We start from the raw sequence: 13,070 nt of genomic DNA, 5'->3' as shown, positions 1-13,070 counted from the left end.
CCACCTCTTCTTAATATCTTCTGCTTCTGTTAGGTCCATACCATTTCTGTCCTTTATTGTGTCCATCTTTGCATGAAATGTTCCCTTGGTATCTCTAATTTTCTTGAAGAGATCTCTAGTCTTTCCCATTCTGTTGTTTTCCTCTATTTCTTTGCATTGATCGCTGAGGAAGTCTTATCTCTCCTTGCTACTCTTTGGAACTCTGCATTCAGATGCTTATATCTTTCCTTTTCTCCTTTGCTTTTCACTTCTCTTCTTTTCACAGCTATTTGTAAGGCCTCCCCAGACAGCCATTTTGCTTTTTTGCATTTCTTTTCCATGAGGATGGTCTTGATCCCTGTCACATGTACAATGTCACGAACCTCATTCCATAGTTCATCAGGCACTCTGTCTATCAGATCTAGTCCCTTAAATCTATTTCTCACTTCCACTGTATAGTCATAAGGAATTTGATTTAGGTCATACCTGAATGGTCTAGTGGTTTTCCCTACTTTCTTCAATTTCAGTCTGAATTTGGCAATAAGGAGTTCATGATCTGAGCCACAGTCAGCTCCTGGTCTTGTTTTTGCTGATTGTATAGAGCTTCTCCATAGAACTATACCAGTTCCCACCAACAGTATAGAAGGGCACCTTTTTTCCATACCCTCTCCAACATTTGTTATTTGTAGACTTTTTTTTCTTTTTTTACAGTACAATACATTGGTAGAATTTCCTCTTTATTTTTTAATTTAAATTGGTTTATTTATTTTTAAATGAAACAAAGATGAATATTTTTAATGATAAAAGGTACAATTCACAAAGAAGATAAACATCATAAACCATTATACCCCTGACAACAAAGAAACAAAGATACATAAAGCAAAAATCAGAAGAAATATAAGAGAAAAGAAAAAAATATATAATCATAGTGAGACATATTAACATTGATCTGAGAATATTTTATCAAGTGCAGAAAAAATAAGAATAGGAACGTCTTGAATGATGTCATTAATAATTTAAATATAATAGATTTCTATTAATCTTATATCCTGTGCCTAATTGTGCTTAGTTGCTGTGCTTAGTTGCCCAGTCATGTCTGACTCTTTGCGACCCCATGGACTGTAGCCCGCCAGGCTCCTCTGTCCATGGGGATTCTCCAGGCAAGAATACCGGAGTGAGTAGCCATACCCTTCTCCAGGGGCTCTTCCCAACCCAGGGATTGAACCCAGGTCTCCCACATTGCAGGCAGTTTCTTTACCATCTGAGCCACCAGAGAAGGCCGAGAATATTGGAGTGGGTAGCCTATCCCTTCTCCAGGGAAACTCCTCAACCCAGAAAGTGAACTGGGGTTTAACAGCTGAGCTACCAGGGAAGACCCAATCTTATATCCCACAGAATTTTAAATATATTTTGTAGCTCATATGCTGTTATTAGATGTCCATAGCACATTTAGAAAAAAACTGGCTATTTGTAGATTTTTTAATGATGGCCATTCTGACTGGTGTGAGGTGGTACCTCATTGTAGAAACTGAATTTCAAATCTAATTTAATTTAAATTAATTTATATTTAGATAGCCACATTGGGCTAGTGGCTACTGTGTTAGACAGCACAGAATTGATCTTGAAATGGTTAAGAGGCTTGAACTGTTCTCAAATACACCACATTCACTGCCAGGGAATTAAGTCATCTATGTTTTGAGGGTCTCAAGCTCAAGGGCTATTTTTCCTCTTAAGCTTCTCTCCCCCTTACAGTAGCAGATATTTGCTTTTACTGTTTTCAGCTCTTCCAAGGCAGTGCTGGGTTACATAGGGGGTGGACTAAGCATATGCCTGGGGCATCATAAAAGGAGGGTACAGAAAAATGAAATACTGTTGGCCCTCCATGTCTGCAGGCTCCACGTCCATGGATTCAATGAGCTGTGGATTGAAAATAGTCAGGAAAAATAATTCCAGAAAGTTCCAAAAAGCAAAAATTGAATATGATGCACACTGGCAACTGTTTACCTAGCATTTACTCTGTATTTACAACTATTTACATGGCATTTATATTGTGTTAGGTATTATAGTTAGTCACTCAGTCATGTCCAGTTCTTTGCGATTCCATGGACTGTAGGCTGCCAAGCTTCTCTGTCCATGGAATTTTCCAGGCAAGAATATTGGAGTGGGTAGCCATTCCCTTCTTCAAGGGATCTTCCTGACCCAGGGATCAAACCTGGGTCTCCTGCATGGCAGGCAGATTCTTTACAGTTTGAGCTACCAGGGAAGCCCATAATCTAGAGATGAATTTAAATGTACAGTAGGTTATAAGCAAATGCTGTACCACTTTATATACGGGACTTGAATATCTAAAGATTTTGGTATCTGAGGTGGGGCCCCAGAAGATCCCCCATGGATACTAAGGGATGACTGTAATTTCATACTCCAACAATGACAGCTGTAACAAATCATCTGGAAATTTTTGGAAATGGATGCACATCCTTAAACTTATTCCATGGCTTGCTGGCATTATTTTTTTAATTCTATGTATGCAGAGTCAGCCGCCTGAGATCTTAAAGTCTGATGGCTCCATTGTACAGATTTATGTTCTTCCAAAGAGGAATTTGAACTACCACAGCCCGAGGTCCCAGCATCGTTAGCCTGTGCAGGAAAGATCTGGTCTGACCCGCCTGACTTTGGGGAGAGAATATGGCCCACTCGCACCCCACTCCAGTACTCTTGCCTGGAAAATCCCATGGGCAGAGGAGCCTGGTAGGCTGCAGTCCATGGCGTCGCTAAGAGTCGGACACAACTGAGCAACTTCACTTTCACTTTTCACTTTCATGCATTGGAGAGGGAAATGGCAACCCACTCTAGTGTTCTTGCCTGGAGAATCCCAGGGACGGGGGAGCCTGGTGGGCTGCCGTCTACGGGGTCGCACAGAGTCGGATATGACTGAAGTGACTTAGCTTAGCTTAGCTGCAGATAAAGCTGGATTCAGATCTGCACTGGGAGAGCGTGGTCCTGTGGTCAGAAGCAATGACCCCGGGGTCAGGCAGCTTGGGTTTGAATCCTAGCTCTATCATTTAGTAGCTGGGTGACCTTGGGGGAGTTTCTTAACCATTCCACGTCTAGGTTCTTCTTCTATAAAATGGGAATAATAATAGTGCCCAGTCTAATAATACTTGGTGCTATTATTATGGTACCCAGTGGGTGGTTAGGAGAGGTTTTTAGATCAGTGTTTGGCACATAATAAGTGGTAAGTAAGTGCTTGCAAATTAAAATGAGGCCTTCAGTTTGGAACATGATCCTCTGATTTAGTCATTTGACCCAAATGTGTGACTCAAATGTGGGTGTTTTCCCATTAACAACCAGGGATCTCCCTGGAGTTGGCACCTCCAAATAGAACATATGAATACCTTTCAAAGAGCTTTTATGTCAATTTTCTTATTTTATCCTCATGGCAACCTGCTGAAAAGAGCAGGGAGGTAGCACCCTTATTGATGTGTGGGGAAAGCGACAGATGACTCTACTCAACAGAGACGATTTGTTTGCTGTATTTGACCACTGAGCTAAACTCTCATTTTTGGATCAAAACTCCAAATGATGTCAGAATGACGTCCTCCTCAAGGCAAAGGAAATCTGCCCATAAAAACTGATCAAGTGTAATTGGCTTGAAGGAGGATGGACACACAAAGTATGCATTTGTATGCCCCCAAAAGATCAGCTTTTATCCCTTGAAGTTACATTCAAGTTAGAACGTTACCTAGTTTTTATGCTCCCTTTTCAAAAGTGCCGTGGGACCGTGTTTCCCGGATGCCCTGTCCTCAGGGCTAGCTCAAGGGGCCCAGAGGCACTCTGGGCCTTCTTGGGATGGTTTATTAAACAGGGTCAAGCTCTGGTTAATGCAGAGAGAGCACAGGTGGGCGTGCAGCTCCTGGGAGGGCCGTGATTCCGGACGCTGTGGGCTCAGCGTGTGGTTTTCGTCTCACAGGTTCATCACTCACATTCTTGCTGCCGCAGATGGTGGGCGTTGGGCTGGGCTCCATGGCTGTCGTGATCGTCCTCGCATTCCTCTCCTTCTCAGCAGTTTGGTATGTGCAACCGTCATTTTTGAGAAATGAGTGGAATGGAGGGAGGAGGGGGTTGGAACCATGAGGAACAGCTGGGACCGAGGCGGGTCAAAGGGGGTGTGGGGGGAAGATGTCCTGCGCTCCACAGATACTCAGCAGGTGAAAGGCATGGGTGACTCTGCACCGTGGGTGGGGGCAGTGGTGGGCGGGGAATGCCCTCCAGGCCCTGGAAAAGAGCAAGATCAGTGATGGCTCCTTGGCCGCCCACACCAGTGGCACATCTCCCGGGCTGCTTCCTGTGCACATGGGGATCGCCATGGGAAAACCAGCATGTGTCAGTGAACTCTCTTTTGCTCCTCTGTGTCTAGATCGCCGGTGGGCACTATGTGAAGAGGATGCACTGCTGCTGGAGCAGATGCTGTGACAGCTTCTCAGGGGCCTGCGCAGAGGCCCCGTGTGTGCGTGGACCTGCAGTCCCATTCCTAGATTCAAGACGGTCACTATCTCTTTGGCATCCCCCCAAGGAGGACACTCAGGAATTGCTGCTGTCTCCCCTGTATCTCTGAACCTGAGAACCTTGATGTACTGTGTGATGTTGACCACAGGCTGCAGGTCACGTGGGCTGGGCCTGTGTTCTCCTCCAAGTGATGCCTGAGTGTCTCTGCCTCTTCCTTCAGAGCATCTCTGTTATGAATTCAGAATCTGTTCTTTTACAATAAGTAATGATGTACGCAGGCTTCCTTTATAGCTCAATTGGTAAAGAATCTGCCTACAACGCAAGAGACCCAAGTTTGATTCCTAGGTTGGGAAGACCCCCTGGAGAAGGAAATGGCAACCTACTCCAGTATTCTTGCCTGGAGAATCCCATGGTCAGAGAAGCCTGGCAGGCTACAGTCCATGGGGTCACAAGAATAGGACATGACTTAGCAACTACACCACCACCAATGAGATACATTGAGATGTGGGCTAGAGTCTGACTGTAGGAGGGACGTCATTGCAAAGGATAGAGATCATTGACTGAGGCAAACGTGTCAGACACTTTAGAAGCACCCCTTTTCCTGCAGTTAGTGACACACTAATTAGAAAGCATGCCAGCCTGGGACTTCCCTGTGGTCCACTGGTTAAGACTCCATGCTTCCACTGCAAGGGGCATGGGTTCATTCCTGGTGGGGGAACTAAGATGTTGTGTGGTGTGGCCAAAATGAATAAATAAAGTGTTTTAAAATACTGAAAAAAGGGAAGAAAGAAAAAGAAAGTATACTATCCTGGCCACTCCAGTAAGTTCCTTGCAGTGTCTGGTAGGCAGCCATTACTTTGCTACAGTTCCCTTTGTCTTATATGTATTCAAAAGCCATGAGTCTTCTTCCAGTAAAAAAATATTCTGTTAACTTAGTTCTCTTCCACATGAACGTTTATAGCAGCCTTGATTAAATTTTTTATCACTGCTTCCTAAAAATGTGCTTTAGATTGAGGGTTCGTGTGATAACAATAGGTCGCAATAAGATGAAGCCCGTGACCAGAGCCTGTGTGTTTACAGGGGAGGGGAACAATGTGGTTGACATGATCCTGCGTTTTATCTACAACATCAGTGACTACGAGTGTTACTTTATCACTAACCATGACACATTAGGCGTTAAGCAATCTTGGGCCCGCTGTCAATATGCTGATTTGACAGATGGAGTGGATTCAATTTGACTTTTGAAGCCCGATTCAGTGTTCCTGAACTTTCCTTCCTAAACTACAGGGTAACTCCAAGGCTCAGCAAGGCAGGAAAATAGAGAACTTGGGAAGGAGGTGGGGGGCAGCTTATTGCCCAACTCGGGGTGCAACATAGATGAACGTGGTCCTAGAATTGGGCAACACTGGGTCCTAAAGAAAAGGGACAGCCTTTCTGACATGGTGGGCTGGCATATGCCCCACTGGCTCCCTGGGCATCAGTGAGGGACACATGTGAGCAGCCTGGGCTTGTGGGCTGATGAGGAGACAAGGGCAGGGATAGAACAGGTGAAAGCTGTCTATGAAGCTGTTCCCAGCCCAAGGCATCTCTTCTCAACTGCGAAGAGTCAGAGAGTGAAGTGGTACCGAGATGCTTGGGCTTTCAAGGTCAGCTGTCGGCCCTGCCCCTGACCAGTACTGGACAGTATTAGGAATAGTTGTCCTTTGTCCTGAGGTACCAGCTCAGACTTCGACTTAGGATCAACATGAGAACCACGCCCGCCCTCATCTCAGGTGAACTGTAGAGCAGAACTCTCAACAGACAAATAAAAACAGCATCCTACTTTTAATTTTTATGTGCAGCAATTCACATTTAGACTGTTTTCACAGCTCTTGGGTTAATTTTGGGAATCATTACAAATTCTTGCAGTTAGTATTGAGTAAGGTCTCTGATGAGTAAGGATTTCCCTCAAAAGCCCCCTCTGTTCAAAGAATCTGAGCCTCCTCCCCTCATTATTCTCTATTGCCAGCTCTGTGAATACCGTATGTTTCTGTAGTTCCCCCTAATTTCCAGTTCTCAAATTAACTGCCAAGGAAGCTACAGTTGTCCATATGGGAACTTAGCATAACTGTCGTTGAAAGGAAGAAATCCCATTTGCTTGGTGTCAAAAGTGTCTGCCTAAAACAACTAATGAAATACGAAGTAAAATGTACTTCTGGGTACGTGCAGAAACGTAAAAGCAGTTCATGAAAGAGTACTGAGATAGCAAAAACATAGACTTCGCTCCTCCTTCTGAATGTTCCAGATTATAACACAGAGTTGCTTGGTGTTAATACTTAACAGAAGCAGGTGCTGAACATTTGCAAAAAAGATGCACCATTTTCCTGCAGTTCTTTCCTGATCACTTTCTCATACACATGAAGGCAGCTTTAAGTTCTCTGAATTTACCTGGTTAGCTTTATCACAGCACCATCCTTTTTTTCCCCAAGTGGATTCCTGGCTAAGGCAGGAGAGCATCACCGGAGACCAATGGTGAGTCTTCCTGTAAGCATTCAGCATCCTTCTGTTGAAGGACTGATAAGGTAGCAGTCAGAGTTGAGGGCCACTAAATAAAGCTTGGTCCTCGAGTAGAGATGGAGAAAGGCTCTTTTCTTAATTAACTGTCTTGGTGACAGTGTATAGAGGTGATTGCTAAGATTTAGTCTTGAGTGCCCTGCTAAATTAAAAATAAAAATTGGAGGGTTACCCAGATATTGGACAGTTTGTTTCCTGGCTGACTTTTTGTTTTTGTTTTTGGTGCCCATGGTTTTTGTTTATCTCCACCATAGTTTTTGTTTATACATATTCTTTCATTCAGTCCTCACAGCAGTTTTGTGTGGTGGGAAGCTTAGGGGTTATCATTTCCCCATTTCAAAATGGAGAGAGAGGTTCTTACAAATACATAACTTCAGTTGTGGGGCCAAATATTCTGGCAGGAAGTCCAATGCTCATTTGGGATTTGACAGGACCATTTGATTCTTGGGAGAGTCAAGTTTTTATATTTCCAAACCATGTATGTATATATATATATATATATATATATATATATATATATACATACACACACTGTTACTGCCTTTATTGTAGCACCTGTGCCTTTTTATACGTATCTTTTCACCTTTCCTCACCACTTCTAGAAGGAGCCATAAAAAACCAAAATAGATACCTTCCCTCACCACTTCTAGAAGGAGCCATAAAAAAAACAAAATAGATGGAGGTTAATTAGGGGAAATAGGTCCATCCATAACTCCAGACCTATAATTGCAGCTGGGCCCTTTAAGATGAAGACCAGAGCAGAACTGATTATCTTTGACATTCTGCAGTAGCTTGGAAAAAAGTTAATGTTTAAATTGATTTTAAAGGAAGTAAAAAAAGAATTCTCAAGGCTCCCTTCATATTGCTAACTCATATTTTGATTTCCTAAACCTTTAATTTTTTCATTTGATTCACCAAAGAGAAAGCCAGTAGTAGTAGAAGTCAATCCAATGGTATTTTTAAGGACTGTTTGCCTCCTACAGCCTTTGTTGGTTAAACTCAAGTGCTCAGTTTGGGAGAGGGAAGAGGGTGTGCCTTTTTGTGTGTCTGTGGCCAAGTGATTCAGTGAGGCGAATCAGTTTTAAGAAGAGTGCATGCCCATTGTCTCAGAGAGAGAATAAATGAGTCATTTTGGTGATATATGTGTGTGTGTGGATATGGATATGTTTCCATATCCATACTTTGTGGGCACAGCTAGGGGTTACCAAAACGGCATCAAGCGAGGCATGTGGTTTCTAACATGCTTCCTTTCCATCAACATATCCTGGACACATTTTTTTCATGTCAATAGTAACAGCATTAAAAGTTGGTACCATAATTTATTTAACCAATACTCTGCTGTGTGTTGTGCATTTAGAGTGTTTTCAGATGTTTACTATCTTTATATGCCTCTATATAGTTGTATGCAATTATCAATTAGGCTAAATTCCCAGATGTGAAGTTGTTGGAATGAAAACTATATACATTTTAGATTTACTTTGTATTATCAGAGGAATCTCAAAGAAAGTTTATACCAGTTTATGCTCTCACCGGCGGGAAGCCTCAACACAGTGGCATCATTGATATCCTTAATCTTGATGAATCTGGTAGGTGGAAAATGACCGTCCAGTGCTTTGTTCACATTTCTCTGGTTTGCATGTTGATGGTCCTTTGTAATTCTGTTGGGGTGCCTTTTTTTTCCCTCAGTAGTTGGCTTGAATCTTATATTGATTTGAAAAAGCTCTTTATATTATGGTAATTTTCACTGTTAACTGTCACCTATGTTGTAAACACATTTTCTACTTGATCATTTCCCTTTTGACTTGTTTGTGTCATACATTGCCACACAAAAACTTTAAATCTGTGTAGTCAAGTGTATCAGTCTTTTTTCTTATGTATTTTGCCCTTGGACCTTCCAATCTCAAGATAATAACTGTAATTCAGCAGTTTTTAAAAAATTTAAGTCTTTACATGTTCTGAAACTTATTTTACTATAAGGAGTGAGGTTGGGAGGGGTCTTTTTTTAATTTTTATTGTTGCTAAATGGTTTAGCCAGTTGTTCTATGTGTATTCCTTGACTGCTATTTTTTTTCTCTGGCGATTTGACTCATATACTGAATCAAATACTAGAGTCTATTTCTGAACTTTATCTTTTGTTGTACTAATTTATCTCTATGCCAATACCACCTGCTTTGAGTTTAAAATAGGTTTTTTTTTTTTAATATCAAGTAAAAATGAGTTACCACCCTTTTTCTGTTAATTCTCAAAGTATCCTCAGGTTTTATTATATATTTATTCATGTATACATATTTATTATATGTAAACTAAAGAATTATTTGGTTAAATTCCTCCCCCCCTCAAATCTTCATATTTTTCTTGGGGATGTATTAAATAAAGAGTACTTCTATCCCAGAACATGATATGTGTCTCCATTTGGTGTTTGTGTGTGTTCCTGTCTAGCATATTCTAATTTTTGACTTGGGCTTCCTGGGTGGTTCACTGGTAAAGAGTCCATCTGCCAATGCAGGAGACATGGGTTTGATCCCTGGGTCTAGAAGATCTGTTGGAGAAGGAAATGGAAACCCACTCATATTCTGCCTGGGAAATCCCATGGACAGAGGAACCTGACAGGCTACAGCCCTTGGGGTCACAAAGAGTTGGACACGACTGAGCAATTGAGCACAGCACAGCACAGCACAGTTTTCAACTTACAAGCTGCTGCTGCTAAGTTGCTTCAGTCGTGTCCAACTCTGTGTGACCCCATAGATGGCAGCCCACCAGGCTCCCCCGTCCCTGGGATTCTCCAGGCAAGAACCCTGGAGTGGGTTGTCATTTCCTTCTCCAATGCATGAAAGTGAAAAGTGAAAGTGAAGTTGCTCAGTCATGTCCGACTCTTAGGGACCCCATGGACTGCAGCTTACCAGGCTCCTCTGTCCATGGGATTTTCCAAGCAAGAGTACTGGAATGGGGTGCCATCACCTTCTCCGAACTTACAAGCTAGCTAATGCTTATTTTTGGTTGTGTGTATCTAGATATTTTATATCTTATTATCCTGAACTCTTGAGTCACTACCTCTGATCCTGCCCTTGAAAGTGCAGCATCCCACAGCTCTTACTGCAGGCATTGTTGGAATTCTCTTCCCCTGGAGTTCTGCTGTTTGCTGAAGAAGTCACATCAAGATGGCACCCCAGCTCGGCTATCTACTTGACCCACAAAAACTCACAGACCCTTGTCAGGCCAAACAAGGGATTGCCCCACCATCACAGATCACTTCAACCACAGACTTCAGTTTTTTACCTATTTGAGCCTTTGGCCTCTATTAGTGGATGCAGCTTCAACTGCCTTCCCAGCGTAGTTCCCACTTTTCTGTCCTGCTCTTGGCCTGACAGGCTCAGCTTCTCGACCCTCGGGTTTCTTATCCCTGGAATCAGATACCAGGCACTGTGTCCTCTGACACAAAGTCTCTGAGTGGTGGTCCCCTTGAAGCTCCTCTTTCCCGACTTGCCTTAAGGAAAGTCCGCTTACCTCCTGCCATCATGGTGGGAGATAGACAATGCACAGCATGCCAACAGCTTTCCCCAAAGAACTTTCTTTTGGCCTTTTCAACTTTAAACAACTTTACAACCTGGGTATTTGGCTAATGGTCACAAGACCACTTGAAAATCCTTATTTTAGAATATGGGAGTGCATGCAACCTATTGTTTTCAATTTTTCTGAAATTTGATCACAGTGAAAAGAGTCCAAGTTCAGGCCAAATGGTAGAAAAATACTGTTCACAAAAAAATCAAAATAGCTCCTAAACACAAGAAAAAAATGCTCAATCTTACTTTTAAGAGAAATGGAGACTTTCCTGGAAGTCCTGTGGTTAAGACTTCATCTTCTAATTCAGGGCATGAGAGTTCGATCCCTGGTTGGGAAGCTAGGACCCCGAATGTCTCATGGGCAAAAAACCAAAACATAAAACAGAAGCAATATTGTAACAGATTCAGTAGGGACTTTAAAAGTGGTCCACATCACTTAATGGCTAATGTGATGTTTTCCTACATAATGAGAAGACAAAGTGAAGGAAGGGAAGCAAAATTCCTCAAGGTACCACTGTGGTGCAGTTCTGGTTAGAATTGTTGAGGACTGAGTGGATGATTGATTTGGTGTTTGGGAAATAAGGTTTGTGGCAGGACTAGAATGCAAATAGATTTTTGTTGTGTTAGGTAATTTATATCATATGCTATCTTTTAGGTAAGAAAGAGGGGGAATGAGAATATGTATTCAATTTTATATAAAGAAACACTGGAATGATAGCAATGAATTGATGAAAATGATTAAAATGGTTATAAATGAATAGACTGGGGAAATAAATGGTCCACATTAAAAAAAAAAAAAAAAACCTTAAAGAAAAAGAAAAGTGCAAGTTAGTGAGGTATCATTTCTCAGCTGTCAGTTTGGGGAAAATTCAGAGATTTAACAGCACACTGTCTTCTGAGGCTGTGGGGAAATAGGTACTCTAACACTGTAATGGACATACAGAACAGTTCAACCTTTATGGAACAGAATCTGGCAATATTTACTTTTGTCCAGCTTCTGTTGTCCTTAACTCAGCAGTCCCACCTCTGGGACCTATCCTATGGTTTCACTTGCACATGTTCCAAATGATGCATGAACAGGATTATTTATCATGACGTGGCTCATAATAACAAACGCTTAGAAGCTACCCAAATGCCTCCCAAGAGGAAACTAGTTGCATGAACTATGATACTTCTTTGTATACAATAAAATACGCTGAGTTATAACAAAGGAATGAGGAAGGACTCTATGCACTTGTATGAAGAGATCTTTAGCTGTACTCTTTTAATGAGGAAAAATGGAGAATAATGTATATCATATGCTACCTTTTATGTAAGAAAGGAGGGATGAGACCATCTGTTCAATTTTACATAAAGAAACACTGGAATGATAGCAATGACTTTTTGTAAATGGATACAAATGGTGCAAGGGAGAATGGGGTGGACCCCTCCACAGGACAACAGTGAGTCTTTTAAGTGTTTATTTTCTTATTTTGTTTTGACTTTAAACATGTAGTCAGTTCAATCAATCAGTCGTGTCCGACTCTTTGCGACCCCATGGACTGCAGCACATGAGGCTCCCCTGTCCATCACCAACTCCTGGAGCTCACTCAAACTCATGTCCATTGAGTTGGTGATGCCATACAACCATCTCATCCTCTGTCATCTCCTTCTCCTCATGCCCTCAATCTTTCCCAGCATCAGGGTCTTTTCCAATGAGTCAGTTCTTCCCATCAGGTGGCCAAAATATTGGAGTTTCAGCATCAATCCTTCCACTGAATATTCAGGACTGATTTCCTTTAGGATTGACTAGTTGGATCTCCTTGCAGTCCAAGGGACTCTCAAGAGTCTTCTCCAACACCACAGTTCAAAAACATCAATTCTTTGGTGCTCAGCATTCTTTATAGTCCAACTCTCACATCCATACATGACCACTGGAAAAACCGTAGCCTAGACTAGACGGACCTTTGTCGGCAAAGTACTGTCTCTGCTTTTTAATATGCTGTCTTGGTTTGTCATAGCTTTTCTTCCAAGGAGCTTAAACATGTATTACTATTATTACTAATAGTAATATTACTATTCAAAAACATAAAAATAAAATTGTATAAGAGAAAGTGTTCCATTGAATATCCTATTACACACGTCAAATAAAAATCTGATGGGTACTGCTTGGTTTCCTTCTCAATGTAAACCCAAGGCACTTAGATTTAGATCAGATTGGTTTAATTCCCCATCACAAAATTGGTGGGGCATCCAGTACTGTCTTTTAAGATTTCTGAAAATTCCATGAGGTAGTAAATGTGGATGTGTTATGTCAACTCTACAGCCAAGTTTCTGCTTCCTATGAATTAGGTTAGTTAATAGGTTATCTCACCCTTCTGTGTGGGGCCCCGGTTCCCCTGGCACTGACCCACCTGTAGAACTCAGCTCCTTTTCATGATTTCCACCCAAAGTCTCACTAAGGACTTAGGGCATTTTAGGTAATGTGAATGG

At 41.9% G+C, this 13,070-nt stretch overlaps 1 protein-coding gene across 2 annotated transcripts in view; it reads left to right on the top strand.

Moving 5' to 3' along the window:
- Positions 1-9,437, top strand: part of SUSD1 (sushi domain containing 1) — a 137,333-nt gene extending 127,896 nt beyond the window's left edge. Inside the window, exons 16-17 of one of the 2 annotated variants that reach the window (XM_070795279.1) lie at positions 3,950-4,049; positions 4,397-9,437. In XM_070795279.1, the coding sequence (XP_070651380.1) occupies positions 3,950-4,049; position 4,397 (101 nt within the window). In that variant the 3' untranslated portion in view covers positions 4,398-9,437. Of the gene's footprint in view, positions 1-3,949; positions 4,050-4,396 lie in introns of those variants that run through there. The other variant, XR_011568199.1, reaches the window with a different exon arrangement.
- The last annotated feature ends 3,633 nt before the right edge of the window (positions 9,438-13,070 follow it).

The sequence above is a fragment of the Bos indicus genome, chromosome 8, assembly GCF_029378745.1.
Source record: "Bos indicus isolate NIAB-ARS_2022 breed Sahiwal x Tharparkar chromosome 8, NIAB-ARS_B.indTharparkar_mat_pri_1.0, whole genome shotgun sequence".
Classification (NCBI taxonomy): domain Eukaryota; kingdom Metazoa; phylum Chordata; class Mammalia; order Artiodactyla; family Bovidae; genus Bos; species Bos indicus.
This window is presented reverse-complemented; position numbering and strand designations above follow the sequence as displayed.